Genomic DNA, 18,067 nt, shown 5'->3' on the forward strand with positions numbered 1-18,067 from the left:
ACATGGAGGCTTTCTATTCTTACTGCTTAATAAATATTTGATTTATGAGGAATGCGTTTCAACTCCTATGTATGAGATTTAAAGCTAAATCTACATAGGAAAAATTAAGGAAGTCTTTTTTTTCCCTAATAGTCATTACTAAGAAAAACTAAAGTTAAATGAATAGCATCCTGTAAGTGTGAGGTGATATAGACATTGTTCCCTTAGACCACAGTTATACTTGTAGAAACCAGTTTTTTAAGTTAATTCTTCAATTCTTATTTTTCTTGCCATGTTTCTGAAAATTCACCAGTGTGTATGGAGATAAATAGTCTAGCTTTGTTCAGAGTATGAGCTCTATATACTAATAATGTGTTTTAAGAATCTAAAAAGAAGGGCAGCCCAGGTGGCTCAGTGGTTTAGTGCTGCCTTCGGCCTACGGTGTGATCCTGGAGACCCGGGATCGAGTCCCATGTCAGGCTCCCTGCATGGAACCTGCTTTCTCCCTCTGCCTGGATCTGTGCCTCCCTTTCTCTCTCTCTCTCTCTCTCTCTCTCTCTCTCGAATAAATAAATAAAATATTTTTTAAAAACAGAATCTAAAAAGAAAAGCTTTGACAATAATATCAGTTGTTTTCACCTGTGTATCTCTTATCACAGTGTAAGCTCAAGGGCCAGAGCTAGGTCTTACTAGTCTTTTTTTTTTACCTTAAGATTCCTGGCTTCAATAGCTAATAAATACTTGAGAGATCCTGAGATTCATGTTTCTTGTCCTATTACATACCCAGGAATGGTACCCTACTGTATTCACTCTAAAATTATATTAGGTATGAAGAAAATTACAAGGTTATATCAGTCATCAGTTTCTGATTCTGGATAGCAACTTGATAAGTTCTAAACTATATGAGCTTAGAATGATACATCTTCAAAAAATCTTCATATTAGTAGTGCAAGAATTGGGAGAAGCAGGAATGATCTCTTGATGGATAAGAATAATTTCCAGGTGTTATAAAAACCACTGTTATGTTCAAACTTCTGTTGTCTGTGTTTACCTGTATGATATAGTACCATTTTTACTTGAACTAGATTTTTATTCCCTTTTCTCAGAGCAAATAAGAAAATTAATGATTCTTAATATGTTGACAGCCTAACTTTGTTTTCATAAACCAGAAGGGATCTAGGAAGCAACTATTGGGAGATCTGTCTACTACGAGCAAAGCTGGCTGAGAATTAACTGTAATGACTGTTCTTTTCATATGCTGTGATTGAATAGCAGAGTTATCTCAGCTTTTCTGGAAGAACTTTGTTTTAGTTAAGAATACAGTTCAAAAAAAAAAAAAGAATACAGTTCAGCAAAACATATAGGCACATCTGTACCCCTGGAAACATACTTTTTAAAAACATTTTTTAAAGAGATGGCACACAAGTGAGAGGGACAGAGGAAGAGGGAGAGAGAATCTGAAGCCAACTCTGTGCTGAGCACTGAGCCTGATGCAGGGCTGATCTTATGACCCTGAGATCACCACCTGAAGCTGAAACCAAGAGTCAGATGCTGAACCAGCTGTGCCATCCAGGCGTTCCAACATACTTTTATTTATTAAATATAATCTATATTCTGCTTTGTTGTATGGTAGTTAAAAGTGCTACAGAGTGCTCAAACTTACCTCTGTGATATTTTCAAAGGAAGAATTTGTAATTGAAAGTTTCCCGTTTTAACAAAGGCTAATGCTTTTCCACTTTATTTTATATTTATACCTAGTGTTTTAAAATATAATTTCATTTTGCCTTGTAGTGTATGCAGAGAATATTTCCAAAATGGTGGGAAGAGAAAAGCACTGGAAAAAGATGAAAAAAGAGCTGTACTCGCCACTAAGACCACTCCAGCCTTAAATTCACATGAGTCTTCTAAACTTGAAGGTCATTTAACCAACCTCAGCTTTACAAACCCTGAATTTATAACTGAGTAAGTACACTTTCTCTACTCCAATTATTAATGTTATCTTGGATAGCTGTATTAATAATGTAAAGTAGTATAATGATTTACCACAAGTAGTGGGCCATTTGCTTGTTCCCCTGATAATAGATTAGGCTGAAAAAAAGCACATTTGTAATATTACTAGGTAGAAAACTAGCATAAAATTTTAAGGGATATCTGGAAAACTAATGGTTCTATAACATTGTGTTCGGGAAAAATGAGAAAGAATAGTTTCTTAAATGTTGTAATAATTACTCCTAGGGGAATACAAAGAATCAAAATAGCAAAACCCATTTTAAACTGTGTTTAACTTAAAGGTGGTATCTGCTAACTAAAAAATCACAAGGAATAATGGATTATTAATAGAACCAATTCCTATTATTTTATTGTTGATATGAAATTCTGCCTACTATAGTGTTGTTAACTATAGTCATCATGTTGTACTTTACATCCTCTTTTCACTTATATCCCCATTTCACTTAGCAAAATGGCCTCAAGGTCCATCCTTGTTATAACAAATGGCAGGATTTCGTTCTTTTTTATGGATGAATAGTATTTCATTGTATATTTACATATATCTATATATATATAAATGTATAGATATGTAGAAAAAATATACATGTGCCGTCCTCTGGGCCCCCTGGCCTGCCACCTCTGCCCCTAGGTTCAGTGCCACCATCCCCGGGCAGGCTGTCCCTGGACCCAGCCAGGACAGCTGTGGGACCAAGCCACACAGTCGAAGCCCTCCCCTGTGCCTCCCTCCCCTAGCCTCCCTTGTTAGGTCTGGGCCTAGGATGTTCCAGAGCCTGACCCTGCTTCTCCTTTTCTGACTGGGAAATAAACTCCCCCAAAGGAAAAAAAAAAAAAAAGAGCAACAAACACCCAACAATAACATTGGCTCTGGGGTGAGGGTGAGGAGGGGCATAAAATATATACTTTTTCTACATATATATATATGTATGTAGAAAAAATATTATAATCAAGTTTATTGGTAGTGTTAAAATTCTCTATATACCTTATACCGGAATAGATTTGTAATATCAAGTAAAACTTTCTTAATCTCTTGAAAATGCTAAACTTGAATAATTCAAAAAACATTCTTGATAGACACTAAGAGCTAACCATGAAAATACAATTTATTAGCCTCTTAACAATTTAAATTTGTAGGTATCAAACATAGAATTACCTCTGGTTACTCTTTTACACCATGTTGAAAATAATATCTAGTCAGTTGTAAGCAATTTCATTTAAAAATTAATTCACATATTTTTGATTAGTTCAGTAGGAAAGGATAAGGCATCTCTCTTTACCTTTTATCAAAAGTTACTACAGAGCTTACAAAACATAGTGACTTACTGAACATCCTGTAACTCAGGTGTAATGAATATATTTTTTAAATGATGACAGTGTAAAAAAATATATAGGTATGCTACTATCAAAGGTACATATGGGAAATAGTAACCCTAGAATTTCTATATGGTTCTTTTTTATGGTCTCTATTTTATTCAGATTACCATATTTGTTCAGTCATTGTCATTAGACTTTCCCTTAATTCTCTGAACATGTTTTCTTTTAATTCTTGGAACATTTTTATAATAGCTACTCTGAAGTCTTTGTTAAATCCAAAATTTGAGCTAAGAACCATTTTTTATTTACTGCTGTCTTTCTTGAGTATGGACCATACTTTCCTATTTTTTCTTTGTCTTACATTTTTTTGTTGTTGTTGTTAAAAGCCACCCAGTGTATTTTTGACATTATATTGTAGAAACTCACATTTTGGATTTTCCCCCAAGGAGGATGGTGGTGATGTTTTTTAATAATTTGCTTAGGCTTAATCTGTGGGATCTGCCTTCCTTGCAGTTTGTATGGTATTGTTATTTTTATTTTTTAGACTTGTTTCCTAGAGTTCATCTGCACATCTTAGTGGTCAATGATAGCGCAGGTTGTAGTACTCAAATATCTCAAGCCAGATAGGCTTCCACCCTCTGCCAGTGGGTGTGTTGATTGGGGAGTGCTTTTAACACTTAGGTGGTTTTCAAATCTGCCTGACCAATTACTTTTTCCCAGACCCGCTTTGATCTCCTTTGCATGTTCACTTAGCCTCCTGATCAGTAAAGGCTATGTGGAGACCTTAAGTAGTCTTTCTCACTTCCAGGATTTTTCTTGTTAAATTTCTTACTAGTTATCCAGTCTGCAACTCAGCCCAACCAAAGCTACAACCTCAGACTAGCATAGCTGCTGACTTTCTCTATTTTCTACTTTTACTGACAATGCTCTTTGTGGGATTTTTACTCTTTAGTCCCAATCAAGTTAGCCCCTTCCAGCAGCGAAGATGCTGCTTTTCATAGCCAACCCTGTCCTTGAGGAACTTCCATACTAACTGAGCAAGTGGCGGGGGTGATGAATGGCTTTAGGCAAAAACACCATAGATCCTCACTGTTCTGAACCTAGAATCAGCTTGTTTTCATGAATAAACACTTCTCAACTTGTTTGCCTTTGTTTGAGTTCCAAAATGGTTGTTTTTGATGATTGTGTCTGGTTTTGTAGTTGTTTCTTAAGGAGTGGATTTGCCAACTCTACCCTGCCAGAGTCAAGAAATTACTGTTTCTGGTTTAGGCTTTTGTTTGTTTTGTTTGTTTGTTTTTTAAAGATTTTATTTATTTATTTATTTACCATAGGAATGTAATGAATAACTCTATGCCCACAGATTTGATAACTTAGATGAAATGGACCAATTCCTTGAAAGACATAATCTACCAAAACTCACACAAGGAGAAATAGATAACCAGAATAGGTCTATATGTATTAAAGAAGTCTAATCAATAATGAATAGCTTTCCAAAACACAAAGCAGAAGGCCCAGTTGGTTTTACTGGTGAAATCTACTGAATATTTAAGGGAAAAACTGATACCAGTTCTGCAGTCTATTCCAGAAGATAGAATCAAAAGGAATACTTCCTAATTTGTGCTGAGGCCAACAGAATGTAGTTTAAGATACTGAACCAGTCTTCCCATTACCTATTCTAAAGTAAAATTGATGTGTTCCTGACTATGTAAACATGATTAGATAATGACTGTATTATTATCTGTATTTGGGGGTTAAGTTATGCTTTAGTTGCTTGTGATGGAAACAAATCTAAGGTGAGAAACTGGAGAATTCATCTAGTTGTCTCACGATGTTTCTTTTTAATATCTTTATAAGAAAACATCTACCAATTAAAACTGTAAAACTGTACTTCTGTATATAATTACCAAATCTGTACTAAATTTTTTGCTCCCCACCCTCTTTTTGGTCAGGTTCATCAAGTAGCCTTTCAACAAGTGAACATCTAAGCTACATTGTGTGAAGTCATTTTTGGGCTGTTTTTCTCAAGTAGTACTTTATTGGTCAAAGAAGTTGAGAGGGCTCAATAATGCAGACTTTGTAAGGACTCAAATGTAATGCCCTCTTTTTGAAGAATAATATAGTGGAAAGGATCTTGCTTTGTATACATTATTGGACATTTGGGTACTTTTTTTCTCACAGTTGTTTCATCTCTGAATTAAGCATCTCTTTGTGCTTAAATTTTTGTGTTCTTGGGATGGATTTCCGGAAGTAGATTTCTGAGTTTAAGACTTTGAGTGACTCAAGGCACTTGTACATATTACTGAATAACTTTCCAGAAAATATGATACTAAATCCATTACTCCTAGCAACATGAGTACCCACTTTGTCAAGACTCATGAGCACTATTTTTCTTTCTTTCCTTCTTTCTTCTTTCTTTCTTTCTTTCTTTCTTTCTTTCTTTCTTTCTTTCTTTCTTTCTTTCTTTCTTTCTCTCCTTATTAATGTGTTGGAATAAAATGGCATCCTGGGTTAATAGGCACTTCTAATAAATACATATGGAAGAGTAAATTTATAAAATAAAGGAAAATCATATTAAATCAGGAAAATAAAATTCATTCTATGAAGTTCTAGTACTTGACATGGCATTGAAACATGGCACACATGCTGTCATTATACTTTCCAAAATTCGTGATAAATGAAGGTAATCGGATCTTTCCTGCAAATCCTGTACTTGCCTTTAGGGTCTTTTTTACACAGCACCTAAAAAGCCATTACCAATTAGTCAGTATTAGAAATGAAACTCATCTGCCACTTATGTCCATTACTCTTGCTGTAAATAGGACCACAGTTTGACTCTTAAGTATCTTAGCAGCTAAGGCTAGCGCAGGCAACAGGATCATTTCTTTATTTCCTTTTTTTAGAATTACTGTTTATGTCATTTACTCACTCGAGTATTGGGATCTGAAGAATTTATTATTGTAGGAGCTCTTTTCAGTGCTAAGGATCTTCATATTTATAGTTCTTGGGATAGGGACTTAACATGCTTTATGGGTGGAAGGACAGATGAAAGAAAGGAAGATAGGACGTTTTTAAAGCAGCAGAATCATGTGTTTATGATTATCTACTTGAGACTTGGTTAACTGGTAGACAAAAGGAGGAAGGAAGAAGAGGTGGTGGCACTGAGTGAAAGGCAAGACTGTAAAGACTATTAATGGGATGGTCTCTGTTAAACCAGGAATCTTACTTATAGGCCTTATCTCCTTTCTGCCTTAGAATGTAAGATATTGGCTATATAAGGTTTGTGATGGAGGGAAAATAACACTAAAGAAAACCCAATTAGACATATTAATGCCAGTTTGGGGAGTTTAGTTTATAACAATTAAATAGTGATTTTTTTTTTTTAAAGATTTTATTTATTTATTCATGATAGTCACACAGAGAGAGACAGAGAGGCAGAGACACAGGCAGAGGGAGAAGCAGGCTCCATGCACCGGGAGCCCGATGTGGGATTCGATCCCGGGTCTCCAGGATCACGACCCGGGCCAAAGGCAGGCGCCAAACCGCTGCGCCACCCAGGGATCCCTTAAATAGTGATTTTGAACACCATTTTACTATTCTTTTTTTCCTTAAGTTTTAGTTAGTTTAGTTTCTATTTAATTTTACCGTTCATTTATTTTATTTTCTTGGGCTTTTTAATATTGAAGCTTATTCTAGTAAATGAAAGGTGTTACACATTCTTCTCAAGTGCACATGGAACTTTCTCCAGAATAGACCACATACTGGGTCACAAATCAGGTCTGAACTGATACCAAAAGATTGGGATCGTCCCCTGCATATTCTCAGACCATAATGCCTTGAAATTAGAACTAAATCACAACAAGAAGTTTGGAAGGACCTCAAACATGTGGAGGTTAAGGACCATCCTGCTAAAAGATGAAAGGGTCAACCAGGAAATTAAGGAAGAATTAAAAAGATTCATGGAAACCAATGAGAATGAAGATAAAACCATTCAAAATCTTTGGGATGTAGCAAAAGCAGTCCTAAGGGGGAAATACATCACAATACAAGCATCCATTCAAAAACTGGTAAGAACTCAAATACAAAAGCTAACCTTACACATAAAGGAGCTAGAGAAAAAAACAGCAGATAGATCCTACACCCAGGAGAAGATGAGAGTTAAAGATTCGAGCAGAACTCAACGAAATCGAGACCAGAAGAACTGTGGAACAGATCAACAGAACCAAGAGTTGGTTCTTTGAAAGAATTAATAAGATAGATAAACCATTAGCCAGCCTTATTAAAAAGAAGAGAGAGAAGACTCAAATTAATAAAATCATGAATGAGAAAGGAGAGATCACTACCAACACCAAGGAAATACAAACGATTTTAAAAACATATTATGAACAGCTATACGCCAATAAATTAGGCAATCTAGAAGAAATGGACGCATTCCTGGAAAGCCACAAACTACCAAAACTGGAACAGGAAGAAATAGAAAACCTGAACAGGCCAATAACCAGGGAGGAAATTGAAGCAGTCATCAAAAACCTCCCAAAAACACAAGAGTCCAGGGCCAGATGGCTTCCCAGGGGAATTCTATCAAATGTTTAAAGAAGAAATCATACCTATTCTACTAAAGCTGTTTGGAAAGATAGAAAGAGATGGAGTACTTCCAAATTCGTTCTATGAGGCCAGCATCACCTTAATTCCAAAACCAGACAAAGACCCCACCAAAAAGGAGAATTACAGACCAATATCCCTGATGAACATGGATGCAAAAATTCTCAACAAGATACTAGCCAATAGGATCCAACAGCACATTAAGAAAATTATTCACCACGACCAAGTAGGATTTATTCCCGGGACACAAGGCTGGTTCAACACTCGTAAAACAATCAGTGTGATTCATCATATCAGCAAGAGAAAAACCAAGAACCATATGATCCTCTCATTAGATGCAGAGAAAGCATTTGACAAAATACAGCATCCATTCCTGATCAAAACTCTTCAGAGTGTAGGGATAGAGGGAACATTCCTCGACATCTTAAAAGCCATCTACGAAAAGCCCACAGCAAATATCATTCTCAATGGGGAAGCACTGGGAACCTTTCCCCTAAGATCAGGAACAAGACAGGGATGTCCACTCTCACCACTACTATTCAACATAGTACTGGAAGTCCTAGCCTCAGCAATCAGACAACAAAAAGACATAAAAGGCATTCAAATTGGCAAAGAAGAAGTCAAACTCTCCCTCTTCGCTGATGACATGATACTCTACATAGAAAACCCAAAAGTCTCCACCCCAAGATTGCTAGAACTCATACAGCAATTTGGTAGCGTGGCAGGATACAAAATCAATGCCCAGAAATCAGTGGCATTTCTATACACTAACAATGAGACTGAAGAAAGAGAAATTAAGGAGTCAATCCCATTTACAATTGCACCCAAAAGCATAAGATACCTAGGAATAAACCTAACCAAAGATGTAAAGGATCTATACCCTCAAAACTATAGAACACTTCTGAAAGAAATTGAGGAAGACACAAAGAGATGGAAAAATATTCCATGCTCAGGGATTGGCAGAATTAATATTGTGAAAATGTCAATGTTACCCAGGGCAATATACACGTTTAATGCAATCCCTATCAAAATACCATGGACTTTCTTCAGAGAGTTAGAACAAATTATTTTAAGATTTGTGTGGAATCAGAAAAGACCCCGAATAGCCAGGGAATTTTAAAAAAGAAAACCATATCTGGGGGCATCACAATGCCAGATTTCAGGTTGTACTACAAAGCTGCGGTCATCAAGACAGTGTGGTACTGGCACAAAAACAGACACTAGATCAGTGGAACAGAATAGAGAACCCAGAAGTGGACCCTGAACTTTATGGTCAACTAATATTCGATAAAGGAGGAAAGACTATCCTTTGGAAGAAAGACAGTCTCTTCAATAAATGGTGCTGGGAAAATTGGACATCCACATGCAGAAGAATGAAACTAGAACACTCTCTTTCACCATACACAAAGAGAAACTCAAAAATGGATGAAAGATCTAAATGTGAGACAAGATTCCATCAAAATCCTAGAGAAGAATACAGGCAACACCCTTTTTGAACTCAGCCACAGTAACTTCTTGCAAGATACATCCACAAAGGCAAAAGAAACAAAAGCAAAAATGAACTATTGGGACTTCATCAAGATAAGAAGCTTTTGCACAGCAAAGGATACAGTCAACAAAACTCAAAGACAACCTACAGAATGGGAGAAGATATTTGCAAATGACATAACAGATAAAGGGCTACTTTCCAAGATCTATAAAGAACTTCTTAAACTCAACACCAAAGAAACAAACAATCCAATCAAGAAATGGGCAAAAGACATGAAGAGAAATCTCACAGAGGAAGACATAGACATGGCCAACATGCACATGAGAAAATGTTCTGCATCACTTGCCATCAGGGAAATACAAATCAAAACCACAATGAGATACCACCTCACACCAGGGAGAATGGGGAAAATTAACAAGGCAGGAAACCACAAATGTTGGAGAGGATGTGGAGAAAAGGGAACCCTCTTACACTGTTGGTGGGAATGTGAACTGGTGCAGCCACTCTGGAAAACTGTGTGGAGGTTCCTCAAAGAGTTAAAAATAGACCTGCCCTACGACCCAGCAATTGCACTGTTGGGGATTTATCCCAAAGATACAGATGCAATGAAACGCAGGGACACCTGCACCCCGATGTTTATAGCAGCAATGGCCACAATAGCCAAGCTGTGGAAGGAGCCTCGGTGTCCAACGAAAGATGAATGGATAAAAAAGATGTGGTTTATGTATACAATGGAATATTACTCAGCCATTAGAAATGACAAATACCCACCATTTGCTTCAACATGGATGGAACTGGAGGGTATTATGCTGAGTGAAATGAGTCAATCGGAGAAGGACAAACATTATATGTTCTCATTCATTTGGGGAATATAAATAATAGTGAAAGGGAATATAAGGGAAGGGAGAAGAAATGTGTGGGAAATATCAGAAAGAGAGACAGAACGTAAAGACTGCTAACTCTGGGAAACGAACTAGGGGTGGTAGAAGGGGAGGAGGGCGGGGGGGTGGGAGTGAATGGGTGACGGGCACTGGGGGTTATTCTGTATGTTGGTAAATTGAACACCAATAAAAAAAAAGGTGTTACAGTGGTAAAGGAAGAAGTTAAATGTCTTTTGAACATAATTCAGTATATAAATAAAAAATTTTAAGTGTTTCAGTTATGGTTTTCAATGATTTTTGCTTTTACTTTGAAATGTATTACATATTAATCAAAGTATATATACAAATACAAATTTGAACCTGAAACTAAAATTCTTCATTTATCTTACTGAAATGTTAATAAATTATAATTATATATACCAGATTTGGAGTTCTAGTAATATCAAAATATTAGGTCCCATTTAGTGTCATGTATATTATAATGTTTTAAAGGTATATTACCAATTCCACATTATAAAGTTTTCCTCCATAGATTTTCTTGGTTTAAAAGATATGTATTGAAGGGACGTCTGGGTGGCTCAGTGGTTGAGCATCTGCCTTCAGCTTAGGTCGTGATCCCAGGATCCTGGGATCAAGTCCTGCATTGGGCTCCCCACAGGGAGCCTGCTTCTCCCTCTGCCTGTGTCTTTGCCTCTCTCTCTCTCTCTCTCTCTGTCTCTCATGAATAAATAAAATCTTAAGAAAAATTAAAAATAAAATAGGTATATTGAAAATTATGAAGAAGCTGACTACAAATAATCCATGCATCAGTTGCTCCTTTCTAAAAAGTTAGAAAGATAATTCCTTTCCTAGTTTTAGCACTGGCTTAGAGAATAACCTTGGAGAAATATCTAACATTCCTAAGCCTCCTTTATAAAAATAAAATAATACTATATAGGCTTATAGCTATAAAAATAATGGGAAGAACTATATGTAAAAACCCCAGAGCTCTGAGTTTTCAGATAATGATGCAAAGTACTAGATGTTGAGAATGAAAGTAGTGAAGATTATTTATATAAATTCAAAACATAATTTGGGTAACAGCTCAATTGGCTAATCATCATGTCAATACTGTGATCTAGAATTCTGTAACCTGACTGTATATAAAGGAAAATGATGACTACAAAATGTTTTCTACCAAACAAAATTCTGTCTCGAGAGATTCTTAAAGTAAATGTGCTTCCTTAGTAAAACATACAGCAGGGATCCCTGGGTGGCGCAGCGGTTTGGCGCCTGCCTTTGGCCCAGGGCGCGATCCTGGAGACCCGGGATCGAATCCCACATCGGGCTCCCGGTGCATGGAGCCTGCTTCTCCCTCTGCCTGTGTCTCTGCCTCTCTCTCTCTCTCTGTGACTATCATGAATAAATAAATAAAATCTTTAAAAAAAAAAATATAAAACATACAGCAAAGAAAATTGCTTATAAATCTAAGTTTATAAGATTTTTAATGTAGTTCTGTGTACGATATTCTCAACTAGTAAACATTTAGCATCTAAACCAGATGGTTTATTATTTTAGTAACTGGAATTGAATCTAATTTGATCTAATAAAAATATATAAAGTTAATGAGACTTCCATGGGATCATGGGAACAGAAAGATAAGTTAGGAAACAGAGTTGTATTTTTTGTTTAACTAGCAAATTACTATTTTCTTATGAATTACCTAAAACTCTTCTGAAACAAATATCAATGAATGTTATTAATTCTGTGAGAGTGTCAGAAGGATGTGCTATCATTATATATTATCTCATGTCTTAATAGTAATTTAGTGGTTCTTAACAATCAACTTCTTCCATATACTTCTTACAGCTGCAATTTTGTCTTTAAAAAATGTCTTCATCTTAATTCATGTGCTGTAAGAATGTGTCCTTTTATCAGCCCATTTACGTGTGTTTTCCTAATAGCAATACATTCCCTTTCTCAGCCTGTCTCTTAAATGCTGGCCCTGGGGCTCTCTACTCTTCACACTTAGCGTATCATCCCAGGACAGCTTAATTTACTCTTATAGCTTTGGTTAACACATGTGTGCCAGTGATTGCAAATCTGTGTATCTCCAGTTCAGCTCTCTTACTTGAAGTCCAGATACGTAGTTGCATGCTAGACATCTCTGTGTTTGTGCCTGTGAGATATCATGACTGAGCTAATTTTCTCCCCTTTCCTGCTCTATGAAGCACCTAAATCTGCTCCTCTTTCAGTGTTCCCTGTTTCATTAAATGTTATCTATATGCCCAAGCCAGGAACTTGAAGATTTATTCTTGACTCCCTCCCCTATCTAACTTCCCATATCGGGTTTAGTCACAAGTCTTACTATCAGTTCTAAGTTCTGAATATTGCTTCAATCTTTTATCTCTAATCTTATCTCCTGCAAGGGCTATTGCACAGTCTCCTACTTCCAGTTTTTCTCTAATCCATTCTTTACAGTACAACTTGAGAATTTTTTCAGAAATAAAACCTGATAATATTCTCTTATTTAAAGTTTTTCAATGATTTCCCTTTTCCTTTGAGACTAAATCCAAACTAACATAAAAAATCCTTCATGATTGACTTTTGTCTCTTTCATTTCTCAGTACTTTTTCTTTTTAACTGTACAACTCAATAATATCGATCTCCCTTTTATTCATGTAAAGTTCCGGCTCCTGCCTGGTGTTATTCCTTCTGCCTGGAACATTCTCTCACAACTCATCACTCACACCTGTCCCCTGAAAATTTGCTGTTTATCTTTACACACAATCTTAAACATTTACCTTTCTCAGGAAGAACTTCCTTGACTCCTAGGCTTACTTGGTATCATTAACAAGTCACATACTTTTCTAACACAGCAGATCTCAAAGTGTAGTCTGTGGATCTCTAGGAGTCTCAGGCCCTTTGGGAAGAGCTGTGAATTCAAACTATTTCCATGGTAATGTTAAGATACTTGCTTTTTTTACCGTGTGGTCATTTGTACTGATAGTTCAAAAGCCATGGTAGGTAAAGTTGCTAGCATCTTAGCACAAATCAAAGCAGTGGCACCAAAATATATTAATAGTCATTGTATTCTTTACCATACACTCAAAATTTTCACAAAAGGACAGTTTCATTTAAGACTGTCATTGATGAAGTAGTGAAAGATATAAATTAAGCTGAACTCCTGAGCAATTGTTTTTTTAACATGCCATGTGATGAAAAGTAAACAAAAAGTGCTTCTGCTGCATACTAAAATGAAGCCATGATGTCATGATGATTATCCAGCTATTTCCATTTAGCTAAACATCAGAAATTTGCAAAAAAAAAAAAAGGGGGGGGGGGTTGGAGAAAAGGAAAATGACTCTTTTCATTAAACTTTCTATTTTGGAAAATAGGTTCTTTTTTTAAAAATGTATATATAATTGTTATTTTTGAGTAAATTTAAAATTTTTCAACTATAACTTCTTTTTAAAGATTTATTTATTTATTTTAGAGAGAAAGAACATATGTGTGTTTGTGATTTGGGAGAGAGGCGAGGGAGAGATCCCTCAAACAGACTCCCAGCTAAGCTCACTCTTACCACCCATGAGATTATGACCTTAGCTGAAACTAAGAGTCAGGAACTTAACCAACTGAGCCAGCCAGTTGCCCCTCAGCTATAATTTCTAATATAGTTAATATCAATAAATATAACATACATAAACATAAAGTTATTTGGGGTCTTCAGTAAGTTTTAATAGTACAAAGGTATTCTGAGACTAAAAGTTTAAAAACCCTTGCTCTAACACATTGTATTTTCCTGATTCTGTTCATGGTTTCTCTCTCTGTGAAGATAATTTTCACATGCTTTGGGTAACTCAACTCCTAGTGTGGTGTCAACACATATTAGGTTCCCAAGAAGTACTCATTAAATTAATGAATTCAACAGGCATATGTTGATTATGACTGTCTTGCTTATTGTTGAAAATGTGAGTCTGAAGGTAAGAAAGGAATTCAAAAATCAGGAAATAGATACAGAAGTCTCCTATGCCTTGGGGAATTTTTTTGATTGGTGGAATGATGTGATACTATCTGGAGATACAGAATATCACCAAAATCAGTCTGGAGAAAAATGGTAGAATAAAAAGAGGAGAGAGAAAACATTCATTATGGAACTTAAGGGAATGCTCACATATAACAGGAATGAAAATTAAGCTACAGTGAACCTAAGAGTTCGAAGGATATTCATCAGTAGGATACAGATTAAGAGGATCTTTCATTGGAAGTTTATAGAGTAACGGTACTCTAAGAGAAGTATGAAAGGGAGTAGAAAGGTTAAGATAGGATGCCTTGAGGGAAATTAAGATCAGTTCTACCCAAGTGACTACAACACATACTTTATTTTGTACATTTTAGTCTATAGAGTAAATTTTTTATTATCTTGAATCACTGAAATAAAAATGTAACTGAATTTATGTATTTATTTTTTTATTTTTTTTTAAGATTTTATTTATTCATTAGAGACACACAGAGAGAGAGAGAGAGACACAGGCCAAAGAAGAAACAGACTCCCTGTAGGGAGCCTGATGCAGAACTCGATCCCAGGACCCCAGGATCACAATCTGAGCCGGAGGCAGACAGTCAACTACTGAACCACCCAGTGCCCCCTGAATTTATTTTTAATGCAAATACAATAGCATTAACAAAACTGGGGAATGGAAAAAGAGAGCAGCACTTGGCTAAAGCCAAGGAAGAGAAGATGTGTGTATGGAGGGGAGAGTTGGGTGGGTTGAATAATAAAACATAGTTTTAGTGCTACAACTTTAATCATCACCTCCTTCTTATCCTTAGAAGGATCACTTTCTTAATAAAAAATCTCCTATTTAGTACTTCTTCAAAAGACCTACTTTACCTAAAAGCTCTGCTCTTATTTCCCGTCACTTGTAGATAAGTTGTTCTGGTCCTTTTTTTTTTTTTCTTTAACTTCTTGAAATTATTGATTATACTCAGAGAATGGATTTTTCCATTAGTTCGTACTATCCTGCCTAGTCAATTGGGATAACTTGGTTTCTTGGTATTGAACCTCAGAAAACATTTACTAATTTTATATAGGGTATTGGAGAGTGATGCTACTTTTTTGCCATTTTTTTCTTAAATTACTTGCATTTTGATAAATGTAACTCCTTATCACAGCATTTGAATATGAAAGTGTCAAAATGTTGCTGTGGTAACTGTCATGACTAAGGATAGTCCTATGCAGATTTTTACTAGTGATGCCATGCGTATAATACCGATTTTCAGATCTTAGATAAATCTAGATAAATTTCATACTAGCATGTACTGAACATAGACACGTCTAACCCAGACAATGAAGAATCAGTTATTAAAGGGGAAAGTCAGGACAAATTTAAACTGGTGGAATGCTTGACCATCAATTTGTACTATAATTTTTATTTTGTTACACTGCCTATAAATAGGGTGACCATATGCCCTGGTTTGTCTTGTACAGTACTGGTTTATGCTTGTTAATAGAGTTTCCTTTTATTTTCGTAAGTGTCCAAGTTTGGACTATATATGGTGATCCTATCTATGAAATAAAGAACTGATAATATAACCATAGCTCAGTTAGAAATATACAGTAAGAAGTAGATTTAGAGAATAGACAAAATAGACATCATGATTTAGCTGATGACTTCACTTCTCCCAATCAGTAAGAACTGGGTAATTTTTTTTCATGGCTTAGAAAACAAGCAAACAGGAAAGATAGAGACTATTGAAATTGAAACAGGCATTCAGTCTGAAAATCTGTGATTGAAAGGCAGAGATGCTGGCGACCAGTAGAGTGAGGCATCACCTCGCCTCAGCAATCAGAACACCAGGCATCACCTCACCTCAGCAATCAGAACACCAAGGCAGGAATATTTTACATTACTCAAAATGTATTTGCTGAGTGCTACTATATTTCTAGCTCTCTGTGCTATGTAACATGGAAAATAGATAAATAAATGTAATTTTTTTAAAAAACATAGGATAATTCTGAGAGATAAATATGTAAAAGTACTAGGTGGCTTAGTTTACATTTAATTCTTAAGCTCCATGTTTCTGTATGTTACTCTTGGTTGCTTAATAGTAAATGCAGTAGTTTGTAAGTGTAAGATGTACCTAGAGCAAAGCTATTATTTCCCATGTTTTGCTTTTAAATATTAACAGTATTCAGTAGTCATACTAATAGACTTGTTTGCATTTTAATTTAAACAAATTTCTTAGTGAAGGAAAACGATCTTGTGCTTTTGAGAATCATGCTTTGTTTTATAATTTATCCAATTAGGAGTATTAAAAATTTTTTGATACATGCAAATCATATTTCAGTAGCAAAGAAAAAGATGTGGAGCAGATTAATTTTACCTAGACTCTAGTGTACTAAGTGGCATTATGCCTGTAGACGTATTATACCTCTTTGTGTACAGGTAATTTTTTGTACGTGAAGAATTCCTGAAAAAATGTTTAAAAGTCAAATGAATTCATGTAAAGGTTGGAGGGTTATAAAAAGTCTGTTATTCTCATTTCCTTAAAAAATAAAATTCTTATTTATACCTCATGCTTTAAACAGAATTAGTGACAATAGATTTCCAGTATGTTATATGTGTTCTTTAATAATTATGAAATCAAATAAACAGTTTAATTTTAGCTTCTCAATTATATATCCAGTGGGTATAAAATGGAGAAGTTAAAAATTCACTGCATTCATTAAGCAGGCTTAATGAATTTGATCTTTGTCTCAATTGTGCTAAGACCAAAAACTTAGTTCCTTGTCACTGGCATTTTAATTTCTCCATTATTTGCATGAAATACTGGACAGTGCAATAAATTGTGTTTAAATGACAATGGCAAATATAGGAGAAAATCATGAACCTCAGTTTTTAAATATCTACATCTGGTGTTATTTAACAGTCTTGTATTTTGCTTACAAACCGCATTCTTTTGAGGAAGTAGAATTGTAACATTGTTTGAAAGCCCTGGTTTGGAGGAGGAAAAGTATGGATAAATTTGAAGGTTGCTGTTAATTGTAAAACAAAGAAAGGAATTTTAAAACCCTTCTGAGATCTAGTCCTCATGCCTGGACAGGATCTATTGTTTGAGGCCTCGAAGAAAGAATAGGGTAAGTGTCTTTTGGCTTTCTAAAACTTCTACCATGAAGTTTATGGGGAAGCTGTTATTTAAAGAGATACAATAGGAGCTGAAACTCTGTAATCATCCTAAGAGCCTTCTTCTTGAGTTTCAGCCTCAAGTTCTCTTACCTCTTGTGGTAAGAGTTTCTCTTACCTCTTCTGTTTCACCAGGCAGCAGCTGTTGTAGTCACAGGCGGCTGACCCCTGGATCTCATTCCCTTCCTTCTCTGGGTTTCTCCATTCTTTGGCTTCACTTGGCCCCGGGGAGACTAACCCATGTGTGGATCTGCCAAAGTCAGAGCTGGCTTTTTTCGATTAACCACAATGTTGCACAGAATTCTGAAATGGTTTCCCCTGCACCAAATTTAATAACATTTTTCCAGTATATTGACAGTAGCCAAATTCATCATACTAGGTAACTGCATGGAGGAGGATATGGATAGTTCATTTCTCAAATCATTTTATTTCTGATTTTTTTTGAAGTGATATTTTTCATATAGTACTATGTATTTATTCTACGGTGTGTTTCCCATTCTTCAGTTCAGCTGCACTTGTAGAAAGACATGGGAAAATAGTTCATAATACATTCTAATTATATAGCAATTACCTAAATTATATTCTGTGTAAATTTAAGGATTCTAACTTTGGTTTATCACTGTATCGTTGAC

General features: G+C 35.6%; 1 protein-coding gene across 3 annotated transcripts in view; it reads left to right on the top strand.

Moving 5' to 3' along the window:
- Positions 1-18,067, top strand: part of SAMTOR (S-adenosylmethionine sensor upstream of mTORC1) — a 92,906-nt gene that overhangs the window by 30,435 nt on the left and 44,404 nt on the right. For all 3 annotated transcript variants that reach the window (XM_077856120.1, XM_077856121.1, XM_077856122.1), the window contains exon 3: positions 1,771-1,941. In XM_077856120.1, the coding sequence (XP_077712246.1) occupies positions 1,771-1,941 (171 nt within the window). The remainder of the gene's footprint in view (positions 1-1,770; positions 1,942-18,067) is intronic.

Source organism: Canis aureus, chromosome 18 (genome assembly GCF_053574225.1).
Source record: "Canis aureus isolate CA01 chromosome 18, VMU_Caureus_v.1.0, whole genome shotgun sequence".
Classification (NCBI taxonomy): domain Eukaryota; kingdom Metazoa; phylum Chordata; class Mammalia; order Carnivora; family Canidae; genus Canis; species Canis aureus.